The sequence below is a fragment of the Periplaneta americana genome, chromosome 16 (assembly GCF_040183065.1).
Source record: "Periplaneta americana isolate PAMFEO1 chromosome 16, P.americana_PAMFEO1_priV1, whole genome shotgun sequence".
Classification (NCBI taxonomy): Eukaryota; Metazoa; Arthropoda; class Insecta; order Blattodea; family Blattidae; genus Periplaneta; species Periplaneta americana.
This window is the reverse complement of record NC_091132.1, coordinates 19869872-19897284: the sequence shown is the minus strand read 5'-3', so window position 1 is coordinate 19897284 and position 27413 is coordinate 19869872. Positions and strand designations below refer to the sequence as shown.

The 27413-nt window shown below is 33.7% G+C and overlaps 1 protein-coding gene across 3 annotated transcripts; it reads left to right on the top strand.

Moving 5' to 3' along the window:
* On the top strand, positions 1-27413 carry LOC138716312 (coiled-coil domain-containing protein 6). Of its 3 annotated transcripts, XR_011336635.1 has the most exons (10): positions 1-151; positions 249-490; positions 673-822; positions 11640-11872; positions 13708-13865; positions 14479-14614; positions 18372-18499; positions 23075-23295; positions 25466-25686; positions 26064-27413. XR_011336635.1 is itself a non-coding variant. In XM_069849262.1 (9 exons), the coding sequence occupies exons 2-9, from the start codon at positions 275-277 to the stop codon at positions 25616-25618; spliced, it is 1395 nt and encodes a 464-aa protein (XP_069705363.1). In that variant the 5' UTR covers positions 1-151; positions 249-274; the 3' UTR covers positions 25619-27413. The 3 variants fall into 3 exon arrangements, 2 of the variants coding, with proteins under 2 accessions (XP_069705363.1, XP_069705364.1); XM_069849262.1 differs by having other exon boundaries at positions 25466-27413; XM_069849263.1 differs by having other exon boundaries at positions 46-169; positions 25466-27413.

The window sequence follows — 27413 nt, the reverse complement described above, 5'->3', positions numbered from 1 at the left end:
GCGAACGGCATGTTCTCTTTGACAAACTATATGTTCGTTGCAAACGGTGGGCATCTACAAATAGTTGACAAACGACAATAACTCAAGCTATAAAAAGCCGACACATTTAGTATCTAGCTAATAAAGAAAGTAATTACGACTTATTGTGGAGGTAATGTGACAATATTTCGTGAGTATAGAATTCACTGCAAATATTCTCTTCATTTACAGTATTAGCTGCATAAGTAAACCTTCGTTTATTTGATCAGGGCCCACGTTGTAAACGCAGAGAAACATGGCGGATAGTGCAAGTGAGAGTGATTCTAGCTCTATTGACGGAGGACCAATAATGATGCCTCCGTCTCCAGTAACTCGAGAACAGCTTCAAAAACGTATAGAGTCTTTGCAACAGCAAAACAGGGTGCTAAAAGTTGAACTGGAAACTTATAAACTAAGGGTGAAAGCCTTGCAAGAGGAAAACAGGGGACTGCGACAAGCATCTGTGATAATTGTAAGTTTTTAAAATACTATATCTTTGTGGTGTAATTAGATAGGTCGTGTAGTTTGTTCGTAATGTATACTGAAATCATTTGACTGTTTTTTCTGATACACAATTGATGTCAATAGTTTGTTTATACACTGATTAGCTTGTGCTTTTGGTCCACATTTCTGCCATTTTGAATTTGATTTCAGCAAGCAAAGGCTGAACAAGAAGAAGAATTTATTAGCAACACTTTGCTCAAAAAGATACAGGCCTTAAAAAAGGAAAAGGAGACATTGGCTCACCATTATGAACAAGAAGAAGAATGTTTAACGAATGATCTGTCAAGAAAACTGAATCAGGTGAGTGTTTGTTTTTGTTTACAAAAGAACACATTTATATTTGTTTGCTGAAGGTGTAGGAAGAAAAGTCACTCAATCCTAGTTCAACCCAGTTTACACCTTTCTGCCCAGTTACATACCATCAAACTGCCACCTTATTGCGCACATTTGATGGTACCTATGTAACTGGGCAGAAAGGTGTAAACTGTTTCTAAGGTTTTTAATATTAACGATTTCCCATGTTGTAGAATTTCAAGTTTGCTTTATTCATACACGTTCAATAAACACTAACCAGTGACAGCACGAAACTTTAGTCCACTAACATAAGAAAAGCTTAATTTAATGATACATCTGAGTGTGCAGTCTGGAGTAAAATTTCTATGTGACACCCGATTCTATTGTATTGTATTGTATTTATTAACATTCCATGGTATTCATACATGCTTACAGCTAGAATATGGAACAAGTCAAAAAACTTAATACTATTATAAAATCTTAATTTATAGTCACAGTCTAGATGAAATATATACAGACGAGATTTACAATATAGTCTACTAGTACAACACATAGTTTTAGTATCAATTTCATGAAGTGTTATTGAATGTCATGAATTCACCTACAGAATAGAAGGCGTGAGAAATTAGGTACTTCTTTAATTTGGCCCTAAATAATTTTATGTTTTGAGTTTCATTTTTTATATCGATAGGGAGGCTATTAAACATTTTTACTGCCATATAACGCACTCCTTTTTATACTAGAGGACTGTAAAATGCTTAAATATTTACAATAGGTCTACATGGTACCAATCAGATACAGCGTTCACTTTCAAGTGTCATAATGGTCTCGAAGTATAAAGTTGCATATTCAGAAGTTATATAAGTTATATAACATTGGCAGTGATAAAAGTGAAATATTAGTTCAGTGGGCGTTGGATACTCTACATTCACCTGTATATACAAATTTAGAACGCAGTTTCGTAGTTTAACTTGGTAGTGTGTTTTATCTAGTAAAAATTGTTAATCTGAGGACTAAAGTGCGTAGGTACCAATGAATGAGATTTTTTTAAGATATATTTTATCATCGTGATTTCATTTTCTTAATATAACCTTTAATTTAAAATAAAACTTTCGAAGATCCCTATCCTTATTATGGTGTATCTCTTAATATTTTACACATTACTTCCTTTTATATCTTTGTATTCTAGAATGATTTCTCATCCTTTATAAACGAGTCACGTTATGAGTTATGATTGTATAGAAGGTACAGTATCTTTATTTAAGAACTGTTTTATAATTGACATGCACAAAATAACTGATACTATATCGTGGCATTACTTTTAATTTGTAATTTGGGGTTTTTATTGCGACAACACTCAAAGGTTTTATTGAGGTCAGCAATGTACTGAAATAAGTAAAAATGGGAATTGATAGGTACACACATGGATTTCCGAATTTATAATTAAAACTCAATAAAATAATCTTTATTAAGCTCGAGTGTGTATGGTAGAGGAGGCAGTATCTGTCCTGCGACCTTATCGTGTGCTGTGGTTAAATCACCTATGACAGTGGTTCCCAAACCAATTGAAGGCACGACCCACTTTTGGATGAGACTTCTGTAAGTGACTCCCCACTCCAAACTGGTAGGATACTTGGGTTTACTTAATTATAGGATATCGTTATTGTTTTTATGAGAATTTATGTTGGCTAGATTGTAGAATGGAGTGAAGTGATATTATGACGTCACTTTTTGGATGGAAGTGGTTAGGTTGGTAGATTTGTAAATTTTGTTCGTGGTTGGTATTCATGAGGTTTGAATGGCATACTGGTTAAGGATGTGTTTGGATCTGAGAGGATAAAAAGAAGGTTTGGATGGTGAGCGTTTTATTTGTTTTTTTATAAGGATGGGTTTTCGTTTGCTAGGGTAGTAATTATGTATCGAGGATAATGTTTAATTTATTTATTGTAGATATATGTTTTTATTTTTGTTGGTTTTGTATATATGGGTGTGTGTGTGTGGATCTGTTCGTTGTTTCTTTTTAATGTTTTTATTTGGGGTTCAAAATTGCGCTCTTATCCAAAATACGATATCACCAGGGAACGGATTTATATGGACTAAAAATATATGAAATATGTAAATATATATGTAGTTATTTTTACCAAAATATGGAATTAAATATGGATTTTTACCAAAATATGGAATTAAATATGGACTTAAAATTATAAAAAAATGACTATGTACGTTAAATATTGGTACATTTTAATCAAACTAAACAAAAAATATAATGGACGTACCTTATCTTCCAATGTAGTTTCAACAAAACACAATTTTTATTGTCTGTTACCATAACAATAGGTTACAAACATTTCTTTCAAGTGCTGAAAAGTGAATCTTCTTCTATTGTCTCTGAGGATAGATTTATACTGACTAAAAGAGCGTTCGACGTCACAAGAAGTAATTGGTACATAATTCAATTTCACAATGTCTGCTGGGGATAAGTCCAAGTTAATCTTCACTGTTGATTCACCACTCATCACAGCAACAACCTTTTGTAGTTCTTCATATCCAGGGTTTTTTGAAAGTACAGTGTCCACCTTAGCTCTTACTGCATCTGCAACTTTACCTCTACCACGATTCAGTTGTTCCACAGTACTATTTATAATTTCAAAACTTTCAGATAGTGAAAGGTGCCTATTTTGGAGACTTTTGAGCGTTTTTATGATGCATGAAAATGTATGCTGAATGTGAGCTAAGTCATTCTTCACACTTATGTCACAGGTAACTGTTTTCGCAGTATCAATTGAGACTGCATCTTCAGAGTCCAATGCAAGGAGAACATTGTTAATAGAGTCTATATGTTCGGCATAATATTCAACTGCTTCTAGCCATGTACCCCATCTAGTTAAAATTGGCTTTGGTGGCAATGGAATTTCAGGGTACATTTCTTTCAACACGTTAACTCTACTGGGAGCTTTGAGAAATACTTTTTTCACTGATGAAATCAACAAATCTACTTTAGGGAAATTGTCTCTGACCACTTCTGCCACACGATGAAATGCATGCGCCACACAAGTAAAATGAGTCAATTTAGGATATACAACAGATAATGCTTGTCCAGCTTTGACCATATAAGGGGCAGCATCGCTAATAAAGAATAACACATTATCGTACATAATACCCTTTGGCCACAGGATACCCATAGCTTCGTTGAACAGTTTAACTATAGTTTTGTTATTGCACTTTTCTAGAACATCACAATGTAAAAGAATTCGTTCAGAATATTGTTCACTTAACAAACCGATAACTACATTACCAACAAGTCTACCTTCTTTGTCGGGAGTCTCATCAATGGAAACCCAAATTGAACTATCTTTAATTTCATCTCTTATCTTCTGTATTGTCTCATCGTAGATGGATGGAGCATACGTCTTCCTAAGTGTTGACTCATCCGGGATTGTATGTTGAGTATATTTTTCAAGGAATTCCCTGAAGACCTTATTCTTTAGTTTGTAGAGAGGAATATCAGCAGAGATGAGAGAACGGCACAGGTCGATGTTAAACTCAGATCTTACATTCGATGTTGTTGGTTGTGTTAAAAACAATTGTCTCTGCTTGGAATTTAGTTGTTTGTTGGCCTGATGTTTACTAGTTGTAATGTGTTGTTGCACCAGGAACTTTTGTGTAGATGATACTGCACACTGACACAAATTACAAAATAATATTTTATTGTCAGTTGATAAACCATCTTCTTTAAATTCTGAAATGTAACTTGTTAGTTTTGATTTTAAATTGACTGAATGACGTACTTTTGGCATATTTACCGTCTTTATAGTATGATTTACAAAACTGAACCTATGTGTACTCTGACTGGCATTTAACTGTTGAGCTGCACAACTGAAGTCTGTTAAAAATTTTAAATTAAATTAATACAGTTTTGTAACTTACTTTCCCATTGTTGATAGGACTGCTAATTTTCAAATAACTCTGATGTTAAAGGGATTACTGAACATGTGTTTAAATCTCTATTGTTGAAATGTATTTTTAAAAGTTAATGGAATTTTGTTTTGTTTTATTGTTAAACCTAATATAATATGGACTGTTTTATATGAAATATGGAAAATATATGGAAATTAACGAAAATATGTACTAAACTCTAAAATATGGAAAAATATGGAAAATAAAAGTAGGATTTTTCAACCCTACACATTGTGAAACATAAAGATAATGCAAAATATAAATTATATTAGCTTTATAAGTAAATATGTATTTACATATAAATCCTTTCCCTGGATATCACCAATAGAAGTGGGGTATCGGGGCTGCAAGCCCCGATGATGATCATTGAGGTGATATTTTAGTGACATGAGATGAATATATGTTTTGAAATTGTTTTGCTGATATTCTATTCTGGATAAGAGGGGGTGCGTTATATTCGAGGATGGGATGTTTGTAATTGATTTGGTGATATCGTATTTTGGATAAGAGCGGATGGGTTATATTTCAGAATGGGATGTTGTGGTATTGGTTTGCTGATATCCTATTTTGGATAAGAGCGGATGGGCTCTGTTCCAGTATGGGATATCGTGAATTGTTTTGGTGATATCGTATTTTGGATAAGAGTGGATGGGTTATATTCTGTAATGGGATATCGTGAATTGTATTGGTGATATCGTATTTTGGATAAGAGCGGATGGGTTATATTTCAGAATGGGATAGTGTGATATTGTTTTGCTGATATCCTATATTGGATAAGAGCGGATGGGCTCTGTTCCAGAATGGGATATCGTGAATTGTTTTGGCGATATCGTATTTTGGATAAGAGCGGATGGGCTCTGTTCCAGTATGGGATATCGTGAATTGTTTTGGTGATACCGTATTTTGGATAAGAGTGGATGGGTTATATTCCATAATGGGATATCGTGAATTGTATTGGTGATATCGTATTTTGGATAACAGCGGATGGGTTATATTTCAGAATGGGATATTGTGATATTGTTTTGCTGATATCCTATTTTGGATAAGAGCGGATGGGCTCTGTTCCAGAATGGGATATCGTGAATTGTTTTGGCGATATCGTATTTTGGATAAGAGCAGATGGGCTCTGTTCCAGTATGGGATATCGTGAATTGTTTTGGTGATATCATATTTTGGATAAGAGCGGTTGGGTTATATTGTAGAATGGGATATCGTCAATTTGTTTTTTAAATTTTTTTAGATAGTTTTATTTATTTATTGTTTTGGTTTACGTCGGTCATGTTGTGACGTCACTGCGTTGTGACGTCATTGGCGCTATATTGTGACGTCATAGTTTGTCCAACTTGACGAAAATTAAGTGATATCCTATAGTAAATGAATCCCGGATACTTAACCCCTTTCGAAAAGTACAAATCCCTGTAAAACCGAAAACAACAATGATTTCACTGAAAATTAGTGGATATTACCATAAGAACGACTAAAATAGAAGAATATAGTGCAACAATGACACGAGTATTTAATATGGCCATTTATTTACTGTAGACACTACACTTATCACTTACCGTATTTACTTTTATTTTAGTGGCAGACCATTCAGTTATTTGTATAATGGTATCAATCATACTTCTCATAACTGTGAACAGAAGAAAGGAACTTCGTTTCTGAATGACCTTGTGAAATTCACTGCAATTTACTATTTTCATAATATAGTGTATGTGGAGAATTGCATTTACTGTAGGCTAAGTGTTAATCTGTCCACTGAGCATTCATCAAAGAAAATACTCTTTCAATGTTGGCATTATGCCCAGGCATGGTTGGAAAAAAATACATTTCTTATTTAAAAAAAAATAAACTTTTTTTTTCTTTCTGAAAATGTCTTCCAAGTTTAGCTTCTTGTAAACTGGGTGGAATAATATTAAAGAGAAAAATTGTTCCTGGACTGGGGATCGAAATCTGGATCTTTGGTTAAGTGTGCCAACACACTACCACTGAGCTATCTTGGAACAATTTTTCCCTTTAATATTTGTTTTTTTTTAATCTGTTTTTTTTTTTTTTTTTTGTATTGAACAGTGGCATGAAATAGTGTGTTTTAAAAATGTGTTGTTGTCATTAACTAATGCCGAGTTCTTGGCAATAAACCCATTAACTCTCTTGCTCTTCTATATTTCTCACACACACAGTGTGATGTAGAGGAAAGGGCTGAACATAAGATTCTGATCCATTTCTTTCTGAGTAGGCTACTACATAATGGACAAAATGGTGAAGAAAAAATTCCAATTTTGTTAAAGTGTTTTGACAAATAGTCATATCCTATAAATAATCAAAAGGATGCAACTGCACTTTTCCTTGGATACTCAGGAATTATATTTTGTACATTAAGACTCTCCCATCTTCTATTATTTGAAATTTCGTGGAAATGGTACATATTACTATTTTGAATTTGTTAAATCTTTTAATTGTTGAAAATGATAAAGTTGACATGGTCTTTTTTTATATTAAAACATGTTTTATACATAGGGTTGCCGGATGGGTATTGTAAAAATTAGCGAAATTCCTGATTTTTAAAGTAAAATTCGGGAAACCAGCATTTTAGATATTTTAAATTTATTGCACTGTTTATTAGATTAAATAAGGTTATTTAGCCTATTCATAAAATTAATATTCTACTAACTAAAAATAAGTACATTTTATGAAACTTAATGGTGAATTTCGTTAAAAAAAAATATTTTCAACTCTACCTCAGTTTGATTGCTAATATTTCTCTGAAGGTCTATTATCTGGTAACAATGAGAAATAATTTTTTAAAACATTATGAAAAAGCTTGACGGTCCAGTTTTGAATTGGTACAAAGTTATAATTTTGATTTCATTAACACAGTGGGGCATGTGTTCCTGCTGTTTGACCATTTGTGGTTCATTGTGAGCTTAAGAGGGGTTATTCCACATGAGCACAAGCCAATTGTACATTCTTTCCACCTCTTTAAATAAACACTTTTTTTTTTTTTTTTTTTTTTTTAATGGAGGTTCCTCATCATCAGAATTTTGCTTCCCTAAATATTTAGATATGATTGTTCACCTCTGCTTCGGCATATGGGCGTGAGGCCAGCAGTCGGCTGGTCGATCTTGGCCCTTTGTGGGCTGTAGCACCACGGATTATTATTAAATATTTAGACAGCATACTTTAAACACCAATTACTTTGGATTTATTTACTGTTTATTATTAATGGAGAAATAAATAAGAAACATAACAGAGAATTCTGTTGGCTTAAAAATTAATATCATATAGTTTTAAATGTTGTGTTTAAAACTGTTTTGTAGAAACATTTCAATATAATCATCTGGTCAAAGAAAAGACTCTCATTCAATTTGCAAGATGTATTATCTTGCATCCATATGAGTGTCATTTCGATACTGTGCCACAAATTATTGCAATTTTCCACATTTCTGTCTAACTACATTTAAAATCGCAGAGTTTCGTCTTTCTTCTTATACTATCAAATCACAGATTGTTCGCGAAATCTGCCACATATGACAACCATATTTAGGTTGGAGGCTTGATTTTCAAATGCTACAGAGACTTTATTTTCATGGACAGTTGAAGATATATTCAGAGCTAGGTATGAGTGCAGAAATTACATCCATTGACACACTTGACATTAGCTTAGTTTATTCTTCAGTGAAAATATTTTTGCCAGATTTCAGTTAGAAACTCAGATAGATTAGCCTATCCTCTGATTGAGGTCCTAGCTGATATGTATATCTATTATCAGGCAGTACATCTCACTTGATGATATGTGTCAGAGGAAGAAACAATTGTTTGTAATATGTAGCTAGTCGGTGATGTATGCAATGAAGGGGGAAAGGAACTGGCCACCCTACCCCATTATCCCCTGGCCTAGTTGCCTCATAAGTGGTGCCTTCCTGGTATCACGAGGTTCAGACTTGTCTTCAGACAGTTGACTAAACAATACATTAGTCAACAAATAACATAAAAAGAATCAGGAATGCTCATTGAAAAGTAAATCTATGTATGCTGTATTGAAAAAATCAGAATGTAAACTTTTTACCATTGTTACTCATGGTGTGTGTATGGAGGAAGCTCCAGGTAAGAGATTACTGCAGCACAAACCCATTATCCAGACCAGCAGTACATCAGTGCCGTTTGTATGTATCAAGATAGATTCTTGCCTATCTTTATAGTGAGGGTCACATAAGAACAATTCCTAAACAAAAAATATTGCAGTCTTGTCGGTGTTGCCAACTCTTACCAGATGTCACCATATGATATCATTCCAGTGCTGTCTAAAATATTTGAATATGTAATTTTCAATCAAATCTATGACTACTTTGAAATTTCAAATCTCTTTAGTACTAACCAATTTGGCTTTAGAAAAAAGGAAATCAACAAATGATGCAATTGAGCTTTTAATAACCAAAATTTTAAGAAATTTTGAAAATAGGTCACAAGTTATTGCTGTGTTTTGTGATCTCTCCAAAGCATTCAATTGCGTTGATCACAACTTAATTTTATCAAAATTAGAATTTTATGGTATTCGAGGGAATACACTAAATATTTTTAGAACCTATCTTCATGACAGAAGGCAATTAGTCTCAATAGGTGAGAATTGGTCTAGTCTCTCCAGTATACATAATGATGTTCCACAAGGCTCAATAATTGGTCCACTACTATTCTTAATAGCAATAAATGACCTTCCTAAATTCATTAAAACTATAATAATTATGTATGCTGATGACACTACATTCTTATGTTCTAGCTCTACTCTGAATGAATTACATGCTCTAACCAATGATATACTATCACAGATGACTTTGTGGTTTGAATCTAATGGTTTTTTGCTTAGTCAAGAAAAGACTATCGCATAACTTTTAGCCTAAATCATGTAATAAAAAAGGACAACATAGAAAACTATACCAAATTTCTAGGACTTTTTATAAACTCCAGTTTAACATGGGAAAAACATATCGAATATATATGCACAAAGTTATCAAGAGTTATATATTTATTAAAGAAATTAGTGACTTGTGTTTCTAAAAATTATTTAAGATGTGCCTATTTTTCGTTCTTTCAATTGATAATTTGGTATGCTTTAATTTTTTGGGGAAATGGTAGCAAAATTAGGATTGTCTTGATTTTGCAAAAGAATTAGAATTCTATGTCAGTCGAATATCTTGAACATTGTCGACCACTTTTCAATCACAGATATTAACTCATAAATTTATATATATATATATATATATATATATATATATATATATATATGGCCTAGTCCTTTATACTCGACAAAATATAGACAATTACTCATTAGTAGCCTATATGCATGATCATGAAATTAGAAATAGTGAACAAATTAATATTCCATACTTTAGATTACATAAAACTAGTACAAATTTTTTATGTCATAGGGATGAAATTATATAATAAGCTTCCCAGTCAATATTAAGTTACCAACCAATTGTTTCAAAACTAGATTTTATAATTGGCTTTTAATTAATCCTTTTTACTCTGTAGATGAGTTTCTTAACATAAATTCATACGAAATTGTTTTTTTAATAAATGAAGTTATTTACATTTGGTTACAAGAGTAAAGTGTTTTCATTAATTTTTAGAGCTTTAAAATGTTTTTTTGTTTTCATTCTAATTAAACTTTACTGTTTTCAATTATGTGTGTATTTTCAAGTACCGTATATGTCTTTTTTTTTTGCCACCTTCTGTATTGTGACGAAGCCTATCACTGTATGTTTAATGGCTTAGTGAATTGAATTGAATTATGAAGTAAAATTACAATCCTGTATACTGAATTATTTATTTACTTATCATACTTTACCTTTATGTTGGAAGGTTATTCTAAATAATTCAATAATTTGTAACATTTTCGTGGGCAACCTATATGAGAAAGTGATCAACTTGTTAGATATTTTGTTGATCAAACTTCTTAAAGTATCCAGCTGTTTGCTGACAACATAAAGTCCACTGTAGTCTATTCAGTTGTTGTTTTTCACGAGAAATGAGTGGTATTTTGATCGGTGTTCATTATAGATGCCTGTTGCTAGTAGCCAGAGATGGGGTGTAGTCAATATATACTGCAGGGCTGTGTCTTCTGCAACTGGTACTGATGATTTTAATTTACTTCTTTTGTGGTTTATGGATGGACAGTATAGAAGAATGTGTTCCAGATCTTCATCATGATTATTACACCACAGACAAGTAGGATTATCAGAAATGTGAAATCATTATAGGTACAATTGAGTGCAATGTGACCTGTTCTGGCTCTTGTTAAAAATGTTTGAACATGTCTGGGCAAGTTTTTGTACATTTCCAGGTCATTTGGTTTCTTTTGTACAGACTGTAAAATTTTTCCTTTGTCAGAAGAGAGCCAATTGTTGATCAATATGTTTGTAAAATGAGACTTTACTGAAGCAAAAGCACTGGATAGAGATATCACTTGCAGAAGACACAGCCCTGCAGTATATATATTGACTACACCCCACCTCTGGCTACTAGCAACAGGCATTTATAATGAACACCGTGAAAAACAACAACTGAATAGACTACAGTGGACTATAGTGGACTTTATGTTGTCAGCAAACAGCTGGATACATTAAGAAGATTGATTTGATTTGATCATGACTAGATGTAAGACCATAAGGAACAGAATGGGCAAGTAGTAAACACTCATGTTTCATTCCAGTCTCTACTTTAATTGACTGTGATACACATCCCTAATGTTCAGTTTGGTACATATAATTTTATCTTGTGACTATTTATGACTAGCCCTCGTAGCTTTCAGTTTCGAAGAATAGGAAAGTCATACTCCCTTTCTTATTGTGAAACATTCTCATTTACAGCTTCGCCAAGAGAAATGTCGCTTGGAGCAGACTTTGGAACAAGAACAGGAATGTTTAGTGAATAAATTAATGCGTAAAATTGAGAAGCTGGAAGCTGAGACCCTTGCAAAGCAGAGTAATTTGGAGCAGTTACGACGTGAGAAAGTAGAGCTGGAAAACACTTTGGAACAGGAGCAGGAGGCTTTGGTCAACAAGCTATGGAAACGAATGGACAAGCTGGAGGCAGAAAAGAGGTACATTACATATTCTGTACAAATTCCCCACCTATTATAAGATTTAAATTCTTTATGTTGCTAACTTGGCTCGCCAATGAGTTTTGGGATCAGCCGAAGTAATGAATTGTGTATGATGCGACTTGAATTTGCAGTCTTATGGTCTTACTAATAAAAACTCTATATACAGATGTTTAACTGTCTTATACAATGAGTAGCTCGTTTATAATTCGTGTGTAAATTCCTTACTAATAATCACTACATACGTCGTGTATAACAGTATAACTGTTACACAGCTACGTCATAGTTTCGTCATTACTTCGTTACGAAAGGTAATAGAATATCTGAGGTTCTGTATTGCATCTGGTAGAGCGCTCTAGTGTGGCGTGTTAAATATCGATAGTACAACTGGCTCTAATCGATTACCACACTACATTTTGGTCAAAGAGTACAAGCTACAGCAATATTATTCTAATAATTCTATGATCTTTGGTTTGTTCTTCTGTGGTTACAAGGTAACCATCATAAAATGACAGTCGATACGAACAGCTGTTAGAGGGGCTGCCATTTTTTCTCTATATACAATGCTTAAACAAGGGGTTTCGTGTAAACTACTGCAAAGCAATTCCCATTGTATAGTTAAGGCTGTTTATACGTCCATAGCTTATTCACAGTTTATTAGTAACGTTTTCTGTCTCAACTCTGCATAAGTCTCGTATAAAAACTATACACTGTTTATTAGTAAGACAGTTAAAGTTAGGTGGCAACTTCGCCTTAAGTAAATAATAAATTTATTTACAGAATATACAGATAGATGGTGATCATAACAGCAACAAAACAACATAAATAATAACGTTTTTATAATATCGATGGCGTTTGAGTAAGGGGAGATAAGTCATAAGGATAAGTTTTGATATAAATGAAAATTAAACTTCAGACCCTTATTGCAAATAATTTCCTACACAAACAAAACACATCAGATGCAGGTATTATTATTATTATTATTATTATTATTATTATTATTATTATTATTTATTTTTTTGCAAACCCACTTGTAGAATTTAACTTCTGTATTCACCTGGGGAACAAAACTCCATTTGCATAAAAAATAACAACCCCCTCTATACAAACACTATCGATATAGTGCCATGTTGAGGAACAACCCCCTTTATACAAACACTATCGATATAGTACCTTGTTGAGGAACAACCCCATATTTAGGCATCCAATAGTTAACCTTTAAGCAGTCGCGCCTAACTTTGTAACATTAACCAAAAAGATATAGCAACATTAAGCTTTAAAAAAGTCTGCAAGATAATCCAAAAGTGAGGTTATACTCATAAATAAAGGAGTAATAATAATTGAGGTGATTGAGTAGTTGTGTATAAATCTTCAAATAAGTTTCTAATAATTAAGATTAGTATGATGGAAGAGTTTGAATATAAAATATGAAAATTCAAACTTATTGACTCAGTTGGTGATAACCAACCACATATAAAGTTGTAGGGTAAGCATCAGGAGTATCTTCCATGTTTTATCAAATTCTTTGAAAATAATTTCAACAGACTGAGATAAGACATGAAGCTAGTTGGATAAACTGATTTCATGGATTCAGTGTGAAAAATGTCTTGTAGAAAGAAAATGAAAATAACTTGGAATTACGTAAAAGCTAAGAGATTAAATTTTACAGGCAGTAGGATAATAATTATGGGGGGGGGGGGGGGGAAGCAGAGGCTGTGTTATCACTTGCATATGTTTTGCAGTTAGCTTGCTTATAAATGACAGAAATCAACTCTGGATGGCTCCATTTCAGTTTTGCAGCTGTGGTAATTGTGCATCATTTAATTTGTTCATAGAATGCTGCAAATCAAGTTAGATCAACCAGTGTCTGATCCAGCATCACCACGAGAAATTAGCAATGGTGACACTGCTGCCAACCTAAGTACACATATTCAGACATTGCGTAGTGAGGTGGCAAGACTTCGAAATCAACTAGCTATTGCGCAGCAAGAACGTGAGTACATAAAACTGTATTTTGAATTTTTATTTGAAATTGGATTTAGTAACACATTGTTTTGAAGTCACAATTATGGGTTCCAATTCAGTCTATGGTTGCCAGATGTTTCAGTTTTAGAGTACATTATTTTATTATTAAATCTCCAATGTCGTATTTTAAATAATGGGAGGACTCGAAAATTACACATTTGCTCTTCAACTAATTTGTGATTAGCATTGTTGAGATTTTAGTTTGTTATAAGTTTCAGTATTGAAACTTTTCTTTTTACTCAATGTCTGCTACTTATATCATTGACTCAAATGTTTTAAAATTTTCCGTGTAGGTTGTTCAATAAAAAATTAATTTCAGATCTTGTTCCGCTAATTTTTTTGAACAGTATATTAATCCCCGTAACTACAATATAAAGAAAAGAGAATTGAGGTTAACTTCTTTAATCTATGTCCACATTTTGTTATAGTTTCAGTCTATGATTTTCTTGCAAATTACTGTCATGTAAAAGGAGTGTCACTGAATTTTGAATGTCTACAGTGATACTTTGAATATGCACTGCAGGGTTAAGTAGTAAATTTGATCTGGTAGAACTTGAGAAAATTGTATTCTGGTCTATCAGATACTGAAAAAATGCAGCGGTATGTTAATGAGGAGAAGAACATTCGAGAGGAAAACCTGCGATTGCAGCGTAAATTGCAGCTTGAAGTGGAGAGACGAGAGGCTCTTTGTCGCCATCTTTCAGAATCTGAAAGCAGGTAAGTTTTTTTTCTTTTTAAATGTTGTATTGCTTATCAGAATTGACTGTTGTATGACATCGTTAACTCATACACCTCTTTATTTCTCTATCTATTTGCTGTTGGGTGCCTGATTCTACAAATGCATCTAATTTTACAAGCCCAAGAGAATTGCAATTCTTGGTCGAATTCATAACCTGGTTTCTTTCTAAATGTTTATTTTATTTCTATACAAGATGTGTTACATGCTATGGAAAAAAAAATCCTAAAATAAACTCTGGTCCTTGGTGTTTGGAGTAGACGTAATGAATCAGCCATCTTCCCATCTTCAAATAGATTTCAAGACTTATTGCTAATGAGACTTGTCAAAAGAAACCATGTAGATTTATTGTATCGTGAAAGTTGTAGTATTTTATGTGAACAGACCACTCCTGAGAGCAGGGAAGAACTTGAAAATATTGGCAGATTGATAATTGAGTCTGTAATAATTATGTTAAGGTTCAGAACTTAGGGAAATGAACTGTCTCAGACATAGTGCTGAAATAGATATACTTGATGATTCTCTTTCCTTTTTGATATATATATATATATATATATATATATATATATATATATATATATATATATATATATATATATACACAGAGCTTTTGCCTACGGGTGCGGCCAGGAAAGCGGCCTGCCTGCGGTGTCGCTTGCGGGAATCGTCTATCCGTAAGCTTCTGCTTTCTATGCTATACTCTGTAGGGTTTTAATTTAAAAAGTTTAGCAGCAGTAAGGACTGATGTTTTTGAAACACTAACTTCCTGTGAAACACGTCTTAGAGATTTATTAGGAGAGCGTGTAAATTATGCACTGATTTCATCAATTTTTTCTCCCGTCAATACTCTTCGTTTTCGCTTAATTTGTTAACAAGACGTCTAACAGTTTCTCTACTCTGAATTGGAGCACCTGATATTTCACTTCAAATTGCCTACACACCTCTCTGCATGACTCTGTTTTCACATATGCATCATACATAAAAACTCTTTGTTCAAGCGTGAATTTTGCGTTTTGCATTGTTAACAAATTTTACACACACACTGAATATTTAAGCAACTATGTCAAGAAACTGCACTGTACGTGTTAAATACTGCAACATCTGGCTCACAACTGATAACTTGTCGACCTTGATGTCCTTGATTGTCGAGCGTGTCTCAACAACTGCGCGTACAAAGCGGCGTATCAGTACATGCTGCTTTCCTGGCCCCACTCGTAGGCGAACGCTCTGTATATATATATATATATATATATATATATATATATATTTGCTGGTTTATGAAGTGTAAGCTTTAGGAACCAGTTGTGGATGTCATTTTGAGCAAAAAATGTCTTATGAACATAAGTCTGATGATGTATATTTAAGGAGCTATCGCTGTTTGAATGCTAAGAAAGTGGAAGTGATTATGACCAGAATTAAAGGGAATCAGTTAAAAACACATAGAAAGATTATTAAGAAATATTGTACTAAACAGGAAACAAGCATACCTCAGTTTGAAAAGAGTTTATCAAATATCCTTTTTTAATTCAGTGTGCTTGCTGTACAAATGTGAATTGCGCACATAGCTATTTGTAGCTCATCATGGGTAAATAATTTTCTCTTGTTTGTACTTTCGTCTGGCACACAGATGATCTGCTACTGGATGAGAGAAAAGTTAGCAGGGGAACCATTATGTTGCTAAAACATACATTACATGGTCTCTAAAGGCACATCTTCCAATGTAAGATTTCAAAATGCAGATGTTAGATCTACTCATCGATGGCTGATGTCACCAGACCTGACCTATCCTATTCCTCTCCCTGTACTTCATGTCACAGTGGAACCTAACTCTTCTTAGTCTGTGTGTATTAAGACGCAAACAAGTTACAAGCCTGGTTCACTTTGCTACATATGGATTTTTACAAATTCAGGTAAATGAAAGGACCCATGTTCATATGAAAAATTTTTTGCTCAAAATTACATAGAGAACTGATTCCGAAGTGCTGGTCATACTTCATGGATCACCCTGTATGTAATCTGTCTCAAAAGTGTTTTTATGTACATGTGATAGTCATTTGTCTTCGAATAGCTAGGAAATGAGTGGTTTGTTTATGTACATTCGTGATACTGTTGTAAATGCATTTGAAGTAGCATGCAATTATGTACGTATATACTGTACAGTGAAATCTCGTTAAACTAGTCTAATTGGGGCCGAGAGTTGTCTATATTAGCAGAAGTTTGGATTAATATATGATACATTTTGTCAAAAATTCGTTACATGTAATTGGTGGACCTTACATTGTATGTCTTAACTTGATTTCTTCGAACACTGGTATCATATATTATAATGGTTTATCTCCAACAGCTTTTGTATAAAACTTTTTTTTTTTTTTTTTGTAAAATTGAAATTTAAGAAGTTACGAGTAATATTCCATACTTTTTGAACACTCTGTATATATGTATATGTGTATTTGTTACGATATGTTGAGCATGTTACCTGTAGTTTTTCATGGACAATTACAATGAAAAAAGTAACAATATGAATGCTTCTGCATGCATAGGTGCAAATTAGCAGTTAAAGAAATACGTGAAGTAGAAAGGGAAGAGATGGTCAGTATTTGGATGGCATCAAGTTGGTTAAATGATTCAGTGGTGATATAAGGTGTAAAGATAAACCTTGCTGAGGAAAATGGTCTGGAATGCAGAATGAAACTATCCACCTGTTCGGTAGCACTTACGAATTTTTAGCATGCCCTTTCAAGGAACATAAACTTAGACTCTTGCTAATCCAGCCCTCACTCTCAATTATCTGGCCTTCTTATACTGTAATAGTTTTCTGGGAAATTTGCACTGGTGCCATGTGTTACACTGCATTATTATACACATTATATACAAAATATTATTTCTATTTTGAACAGCAGCAAACAGTTTGTTTTTGCATTAAATAGTTTGTTTTATTCAGGAACAGTTACACATAATACATAGGAATAAATTGTTCCAAAATGGATAAAATTCCGGATTATTGTTATTATTATTATTCAGGCTCCAATTTGAACAGGTTTTGCCGTATTCTGACAGGAGAATGTAGTGAATATACCATAGTGAAGAACTTCAGAAAGAAGTTATCAAATTGTTTAGGAAACATGACAAAGCTGTGTGTTTGTTCTGTGTTCGGGAATTGAACCAGAATTTTTCAAAATGGGTTCCTTGTGCTAACTCTAAATTTTCAGTGTCCTTGACTGAGATTAACTCGTGAGTTTTGGATCTAATGAAAAGCATTGTAGCTGTCAGCACACTAAGAACAACCAATACTTTGATTTACTGTTCTGTTAACTTTCTTGGAATGTTACATTTCTGTTTGTTGTGGGATCATTGTTTTTATAGAAGTTTTTGAGAGAGATGTGGATTTTTTTTTTCTTCTTTCTTGTAGCTCTTTGCAGATTGCCTAAATTTTAACTGAATAGTCTGTGAATATCCAGAGAGGGACCCTTTACTGTCTTCTGGGAAAACTTCAGCTTTGGTCTTTTGAATATTGCAAGTTTCTCAACATACACATTTATTCACTATAACTAGATAAATTTTGGAAAATAATTGATGTATCGATTCCAGATAACTTTTTCACATTTAATTTCATAAATAAAGAACTTGTATCTTATTGTCTAGGATTTTTGTTATTTTCTGTTGCATTCAAAGCTTCCAGTTGTTTCTTTTATGTTAATAAATTTAATGCTTTTGTACCGTTTGTTATTTTTTGTACAGTTTGGAAATGGAGGAAGAGCGCCACTACAATGAAATTGCTATGTCCGGAGGTAACATGAGGTCACGCACTGTTTCAAGTCCCATCCCCTATAATCCATCACCAAGTTCATCCAGACCACTTAGTCCTGGTGAGTTCTCAAAACAAATGCTATCCATGTTTACAAATAAGTATGTTACTTGATTATGAAATATTATGTACGAAAAATTTAGCAGTCATGAAAGATAAAAGAAATAATACAGCTGAATCTGATAGCAGTGAAGGAAAAATCCTCGCTATAAGGAGAAACTTGTAATATTCTACATTTACAATAAATACCCAACTCTGATGAGTGAAACTGAATCAATAGGTTACTAGAAAGCAAAGCAGCGTGTATACCTATGATAATTTTCAACTGCTCACTATTGAAAATAATTATTTTATAAAGTAACAACTATAATAGTATGTCTTGGTTAGATGTCGTAACTGATCGAGAGAGCTACAGCTTTGTCTTTAAATATGTTTCTTATACTCAGACCATTTGTTTAGAAGCATTTAGTACAAACATGTGTAGGGTGATCAAAGTTCCGCAAATTAAAAGTATTTCAGAATGTCCCACATGGGACAGCATCTCTAGTTTTTTTCTGTGTAGCGTTCATTATTCCCTAATTTTTGTTAGCATTGCCTGCATTTCAGTTTCAGACATTGGGGTGCAAGTGTTGCCTTTCAAGCATACAGTTGTAGGAATCTCACTCACTTTCGCATGTTGGTAGAGTTTTATTGTTCAATTCTATAATCTGGTCCTGAAATACACTAATCAGTATCGACAGCATTGTTCATTTTAAATAATTATTTTGAGATGTGTTTGAATCAGCAAACATCATTTTGGGCGTGTTTAAGATGTGTTTAAATTGAAAATGTGTGTTTTTTTTAAATAGTGCTAAAAGAAAGGGCATTATGCCATGTGCTAGAAGTAGCAACAAGTACAGACCCAGAAACAAAAGTTAGAAAATTCAGGTGGCCCAAATTTTGTTTCTGGGTCAGTACAAATTCATTAAGGAAACTTTTTAGTAAACAATAATTCAAACCGTGTAGTAGGCTAGTTCAAATTAAAAGAAAAAAATGTATGTTAGGAAATATAACAAGAAGGAGAAAAAGGTGTTTCCGTCATAATTGTTCAATGTCCCTCATTTTTACCTTTCCTCTGTTACTTTTTTATCTTCCAGTTGGTCACCCTAAACAGGTGGTACATTAAAATTTGGCCTCGTGTTTAGAGAGAGACATTTTGTGATTTTGTTTGTAGCATGTATGACAAATAATGTGACAATAGGTTGTAGGATTGTTGTTGTTGTTTTCTAATGCCAAGCGTTTGACAATAAATTCGTTTGACCTCTTGCACTCCATTATTTTTCAAAGATATTATCATGGCCAGCCACTGAAGCACAGATTTTGAGGTGTTCCGAATCCATTTCTTGGTTTGAGTTGCACAATGGGCAGTTAGGGGACTGATGTATTCCAATTCTATGCAGGTGTTTGGCTAAACAATCATGGCCTGTTGCCAATCTAAATGCAGCTACAGATGATTTTCGTGGTAAATCGGGAATTAACTAGGGGGACTATTTTACCTCCGGATAATTTTACCTTAATGGTACTCATTTCATATTGGAGTGAAAATGGCAAGTTGTAGCCGATTTAAGTGAACACTATATTTTAACGTTTTGGTGGCTACTTCATTCACACACAACCCCCAGAATGTCTGGAGGACCACACCTGCTGTTGGTTGACGGGTCCATTGGACCTAGCTGGGAGATCTTGTTGGTCACCAGCTTTCCCTCCTTAAGCCACTGGAGGACGATTTTAGTGCCATAGCAGGTCAGCACTAGGAACAGAAAAGTAGAAAGAGGAGGAAGGAAAGGGAAATGAACCCCTAGGCCTCGAATGCTCTAATGTCGTCGGGGTCGAAGAAAGTAAGAGTTCAGTCAGAGGACTGGATAGGAAAGGGTAAAGAGGGAATTATGTATTGAATAGAGGAAAATTATACCAAATTCAGTCATTAACTCATCAAGCTGACCAGTGCTAATTGATGAGTAGCCCCTCCCTTTAATTCAGCTTGGTTGTAGGATTGTAAACAGAGCTTTCAAATAAGGGAAATGGCACTGAGAGAAGGAACAGCAGCTTTGGAATGTGTGATTTTGAAAAGCATTGGTGTGATGAGAACTATAAACAAATTGTACTTATTAAAATCACTGCTTACTGTATACTATCCTTTACTTATGGAATTGATAATCTTTCTCTTGCAGTAATTAGTTCCTTGCTCTTCATTTTCTTTATCAAGATTCATCTGTAGTATTTCTTGCCTAGCTTCTTTGGTTTCATTTCACTTTATTCATTGATACTGAAATATTGTTCATTTTTCTTTACGAAATGACAGATGTATTAAATGCATATGCTTGATTAGCAATGCCTCTAAATATGGTTGACCCAGATCTCCCTAAACTAGGCTTGTTTTGCGTGTTGAATTTCATTTCCGAGATTGAAAGTCTTTGTGTCTGGTGATAGCATGATTAGTTAGGATGGTTCTTATGTAAAGTGCATGTTGCATATAAAATGCATATATGCAAACGTAATCTTTGACAGAAGTGTCTTGATCAGCAATTTTACTTCCATTTCATTTTGTGTGTGCGTGATGAAAATAAACTATTTGTAGCAGTTGTTGAATGTACACTTTAGATAGAATATATGTTTTTTTTTTCTCTCTCTGTCTCCAATAGCATAATTTCTAACAGACCAATTTCCAGCACTTTTCTCAGACTAGTACTGTTGTTATGCCATTGACCTGGGTTGTTTATTGGCATTGATTCTCGTGACTTTGTGATAAAAGTTGTGTTAGTTTTAACCCTCTGCAAGCTGACCTGAAATGCACATGCTGTAAGCTAAGTGGATTTCTTTGAACTGTGTTTTAATTTCATTTTAGGTGCGTGCACAATAATAAACTGCATAAAACTACAAACTAATGACAGTCTGTGTGTCTGTCTGTCCACACAAATATAACAACTCGCCATATGTGGAATGGCTTTGTACAACATTTTATATTTATTTTTTAACTAAATCCTCTTAAGGGTATATGTATGTGAACGACCACAAATATTATTAGAAAATGCAGGCTCTAAATTTCTAAAATTTTACAAGAAAATTAACTCACAATTGGACAAATATTACAAGGTACCACAACAAGACTTATTAGAACTTAAATATCTGATAAAATTATAAAAAAGGTTACTAATAATATTTTTTTAGAATTCACCTTTCACTTTAAGTTAAATTTTCCAAAATTTGAAAATTTTCACACATATTATTTCATAACTTCACAATCATTAGAAATAGAAATATGAAATTTTGTACACTGATTTAACATGCATTTATGCAAAACGTAGACTAAAATAATGCCCATTTCCTTGAAAATGGAAAAATTAGGTCACAAAATAGTATGTAAATTTTAATATTGTGAATTTTATTCGTAACAACAATGTAATTTATTCGTCACAACAATAATTCCTTTCTACAATTCACCTTAAACGCTCTCGTCAACAATTGGATCTTCACTCACACAGTATTCGTTATAGCACTCCACCGACGACAATGACAATTGACTTGGACTATTACGCACAACAATGAACTGTTAATCTTAACTAATATTTACAAAGCACTATTTACAAATCAGAACTACCAGTTCTCAGTTCACAGTTCTTCTATCTCAGTCACTCGAGTTCACAGTATCTCGAACCACAGACCTTCAGAGACAGTTCACTGTACTCGAACTCAGGTCCCTCCAACTGCGGTCCACTGCACTCGAACTCAGGTCCCTCCAACTGCGGTCCACTGCACTCGAACTCAGGCCTTCAGATGCTGACGCAGTTGCGAACGCACACTCGAGTCGAACTACGGTACACAAGACTGGCTTGCTTGCTCTGGCTTTCTCACTGACTGGCTGACTAATCAACTGAAAACTGCTGTCGTTCCTTCGCGTCCGTAATTTATAACCACAGCGTCGTAGCCTCGAAGGTTCCACGCGTCTCTAGAGATGGCACTCCAGAGAAATCCAGAGCCCTCTCCTCTCTACCAGCACCAGATGCGTGCGCAAACTCGTCGCGTTGACGTAATACACCCTCTCTCTTCTCTCCACCGCGCGACGTCACTCAATGTTCCGTGGAGCCTGTGCGATCTGCTTTCTTGCGGGACGCTGGTCGTGAGTTCGAATCTCACGTCGCTGTCACAATATATTTTATATAGGACAGATAAAAAATTAATTGTATTAAAATAAACAACTCTAAGTTACATGTCTGAGAGTAGTCTACTTTTCAGAAACGTGTTTATTACATGCAGGAAAAATATTAAAAATGTCAGAGAGACCATAACAATATTAAGGTTACCAAATGATGTAACTGCAGAATATTTTTGTTGTTGTTTTTTTTTTTTTGTTTTGTTTTTGTTTTTTTCATACTTTGATAAAACTGATTTGACAAATATTATTAGTAACCTTTTTATACTTTTATCAGATATTTAAGTTCTAATAAGTCTTGTTCTGATACCTTGTAATTTTTGTCCAAATGTGAGTTCATTTTCTTATAAAATTTTAGAAACTTAGAGCCTACATTTTCTAATAATATTTGTGGTCATTCACGTACATATACCCTTGAGCCTCAAATTTTGGTTGATGTGCTTTCAGGTGTAAACTTGGTTGGGTCAACATCGCGTGATAGTTTCTCAACACCAGGTGGTCCTTCAGGTGCTTCCATGGGTCGTTGCTATGCATGTGGCCAGGCTACTTATCCCACGCTGCCACTGGGTTCTAGCGGAGCCACAGTTACCCCCACCCCCCTTGTTCCATGTCCATCAGTTGGAGGATTCCTGCCTGTGTCTTCCTCACCTCCAGCTCCACCGATTGCAGTAAGTACAATAATTATTATTATTATTATCATTATCCCAAAGACACTGTGGCAAAGAAAATCATATAGGAATAGTGCCAGTACAAGGAACTAAAAACTATAACATTGACTTGCCTTAAATTAGAGCAGCAAATGTGTTTATGTTATTAGTAGGGCTCGGAAGTTGATGACCTAAAAGTGACCTATAAAATGACTTTAAATTTCTGAAAATATGACATTGAAATTTAAAAAAGATAAAAGACCATGATTTTAATAGCACAATACAAACAAAATAGTATACTTCCTTCTATGGAAAATACATTATCACTAAACTCAGTTATTAACTGCTGCAAAAATCTTTGTCTGCTTTGTTTTATTTTCGACATTTTTTACGTCTTCACTTGTGTGATACAATATGGTGACTGCGGGCACTGCAGCTGCAGTTTGGTCTGTTGCATTGAATGGGGGGACTCAAGGCTGATGCAACCATAAGGAAAATTCTGGTAAGATGCAATCGAATTGTGTAAGCAATCTGCAGTAGATTCTCGAATATAGACTGTGACTACATCGTAAAAAAATGTCCGTTCATCAGCAGAAAAGAGCAAAAATGCAGCAAAAATTGTAGAAGATTTTCTAAAAAATGACCATCTTACTTACTTACTGGCTTTTGAGGAACCCGGAGGTTCATTGCCGCCCTCACATAAGCCCACCATTGGTCCGTATCCTGACAAGATTAATCCAGTCTCTACCATCATATCCCACCTCCCTCAAATCCATTTTAATATTATCTTCCCATCTACGTCTCAGCCTCCCCAAAGGTCTTTTTCCCTCCGGCTTCCCAACTAACACTCTATATGCATTTCTGGATTCGCCCATATGTGCTACATGTCCTGTCCATCTCAAACGTCTGGATTTTATGTTTAAAATATTACCATTATACAATAATGTAGTGTTTCTATAACGCAGTTTTTACTCCTGGTTGAGTGTTAGAGAAGGCCATATGGCCTTAACTCTGCCAGGTTAAATAAATCATTATTATTATTATTAAAACCAAAAAATACAAGATAAAAGTAAGCTATATTAGTTTGTGTAGAAGTGAAACGAATTATCCAAAAGGAAAAAAAATTATTGGCTATTTCATTCCTTTAGAATGTATATTTTCATCCCCAAATGGATTTAGTTCAATTGTGATTAAAAATATGTTTAAATTTTTTTAAAATAAATTCTGTAAGAGGGCGTGGCATTTAAAGAGCTGTCAGTTATTTTTTATCATAGAATTATTTTTCACAAATTTCTGATTACAAATCTAGCAACTTTTTCTTTTAAAGTTGGCTCTCCCTGAAGTTACTGGATGAATATAGCGAAGAAGAATTTTAATTTACATAAATATTTATTTTACTTTCAAATCCATTTCTCTGTAACTTTATTGATTTTTATTGAGTTTCTTGATTCAACACCAACTTTTTTTTATGCCTAATACTAATCAATCTGGATGAAATTTTTACTGCAAGTATTTATGAGGTAGCTGCATGTTTCTATGCATTTATTTTGTGAGAAATGCTGCTAGTTTATTTTATTAATTTTTTTTTTTTCATGAATTGTGGGAAGAATAACATTTTTAAAATTTGAAACAATTTTTTGAAAGTGAACAAATGAGATATTTCATAAAATTAATACATGGAAATATTGCTCTATGTCTATGTCTTGAGATCTTCTACTAGAAAAACTTGGATTTGAAAATATTTCTAAAAGAACAGAAAAAAAAATCAAAAGCCAAAAACATTTGGGAGTTCAAAATTTGGATTTTGTTAGTCCTATACATAGTAAACATACTCTTAAAATTTTGGTTGAAAAAGAAAATGATTGTAATCTTCATCTTGTAAAGTTTCTTCCCACCCATAAGCAGTGCTGACTAGATCAGATGCTATGGACAGTACTCTATAACAGAGTCGCCAGTATGAAAGGATAATTCCAAGCCTTTGGCGTGAGACGAACTCGATAGCTCAGTGGTAGATCACCTGACCAGAGTATAGGAAGTCGCAGGTTCGAATCCCTCTCGAGGTTATGGAATTTTTCTTTCATACCATGGCATGATTGTGACTATAATAGTATTTAAATTCAAGAAAATGATTACGAAAAAAGTTGTCTTTTTAGTGGAGTTCCCCTTAATAATATGTTGATTTTTTTTACAGGGTGGGCGCAGGACATCTGAACGCTTCATTAAGCCAGCAATCCCTCCTGCCACTGCCATGGCACCCACTAGTAATAATTCCCTGATTGGAAGCCACGTGACTCCACCGCCCAATACCACATCTCCTTCACCAATGGATGTTGCAAAGAGTTAGTCATTTGTGCTCAAGTTGGCTAACCCACTTATATGCTCGCTTGCTTCAGCATGATATTTAAGACCCAGGTAAACTTTAAGGAATAGCAGTCTTCTAGAAGTGCCATTCTGTACGAAACTGGTATTTGGATGCATAATTGCAAGATTGAAAGGTAACATGTCTTCTGGGAGGGAGTTCTTTGTATCATTGCTGTGTTTAGCTTCATCAACATTGGCTGTGTTGACTAAACTTTGTGGTTGGGTTTTCTTTTCTAGCATTTTAAATATTTAATTTTTTTGTCTCTACTTAGTGTCATTAAAAAAGTTATTATTATTATTATTATTATTATTATTATTATTATTATTATTATTATTATTATTATTATTATGGATCCACTATATTCATCACAAAATTAGTGATATTAAAAGCTTCATGAGATAAATTCACTTGACCGTTTTATTTTCAGAACTCTACTTCTGGCTTTTGAGTACTGGTATGTTCACAGAAAAATAAACGCAGACGTCTATATAAATCAATCACTAGGTACTAGTTACAATACATTGCAGTTGGTTTGAATTAAACCCTTCCCGTGTTCCAGCATAAAACTAAACTAACATGCTAAATGGTGTTCTGTATTTTAAAGAAATCATAAACACAATAATAATTGCTGTACCACTCTGATAGTAATAATTCAATACGCTAGTCTGTCATGAGAGTTTGCAATTCGCTTCCAAATCATTGTTGCTAATGTTGCTCTGCATCACTTACATACAAGCTTAAGTGATAACAGGTTTGAAATATGCAAGGTGGATGCTCATGATTGTACAAGAAGTAGTTAGGCACGGAAAGGGTTGAAATTTAATGCTACACATTCTCTTACAAGCAAAAGTGGTGTAAGTATTTATCCAGTTCTTCCATTTTCTGAACATGGTTACATTGAACTTGTACTTCTTTTGCCATGGATAGCAGTGATCATCAGAATCTATAATAAACATTGAATTTATTATTTCATGTATGGATTATATGATCTGACCACACCACTGTGAAGATACGGAAAGAATAATATTTGTTTTTGCGTAGACGACTTTTTTTTTTAATGCCTCCAGGTTGTCTTTCGACATTTCTGGTTTTCTCTCCTGGCAGTAAATAATTTTGAATGTCATATGGGTCAGTTAAACATGCTGAAAGTCATGTATATTGGTGAAGGAATGAAGAAAGAGGTTGTGAATCTCCAAGTATTGAAATTGTTTTGAAGTTTGAATGACTGTGAACTAGGATACGTAATGAATAAGTATACCTGAGAATGGGAGTTCTCATTCAAGAAAAAAAATAGTGAAGGTATGAAATGTATTATTTGGTTTATGACAGAGAGTTTAAGAATAATATTAATTGATAGTTAATAAGAATAAGTATATTTTTTTTGAGAGAAGTTATTTAACAGTTATAAAGACTAAAGACTTAAAAAATATTTCTAATTTGTAATAAGTCTTAGTTCAATTCAATTACACTACTCTAATTTTTAAGTGGGCACAAATAAATATTAGCCCAGTGGATATATTCTTTAATGGAGACAGTGATCAGATCTCTTTAGACTAAAGCCGCAGAGAACCATATGCCTAATATTTAAGATAAACATGAATACTAATGGTGTTTGTCGTATAAAATGATGTTAAAATTGGAATGTAATCACTAGTGATATTCTTTATTAGTAAACATATCACAGTACATTAATTGGTGTGTAGATTGAGGGTACTATTGAAATTAATTTGTATTTTCTTTGTTTCCGAAATATATTATAATCTTTGAGGAGGAGTGA

Bases quoted from the DNA above. Each gene is read 5' to 3' on its own strand.
- LOC138716312 (XM_069849262.1), top strand. From the start codon at position 275: ATGGCGGATAGTGCAAGTGAGAGTGATTCTAGCTCTATTGACGGAGGA. The intron at 491-672 runs GTAAGTTTTTAA...ATTTGATTTCAG, and splicing joins GACAAGCATCTGTGATAATT to CAAGCAAAGGCTGAACAAGA. The intron at 13,866-14,478 runs GTGAGTACATAA...CTGGTCTATCAG, and splicing joins AGCTATTGCGCAGCAAGAAC to ATACTGAAAAAATGCAGCGG.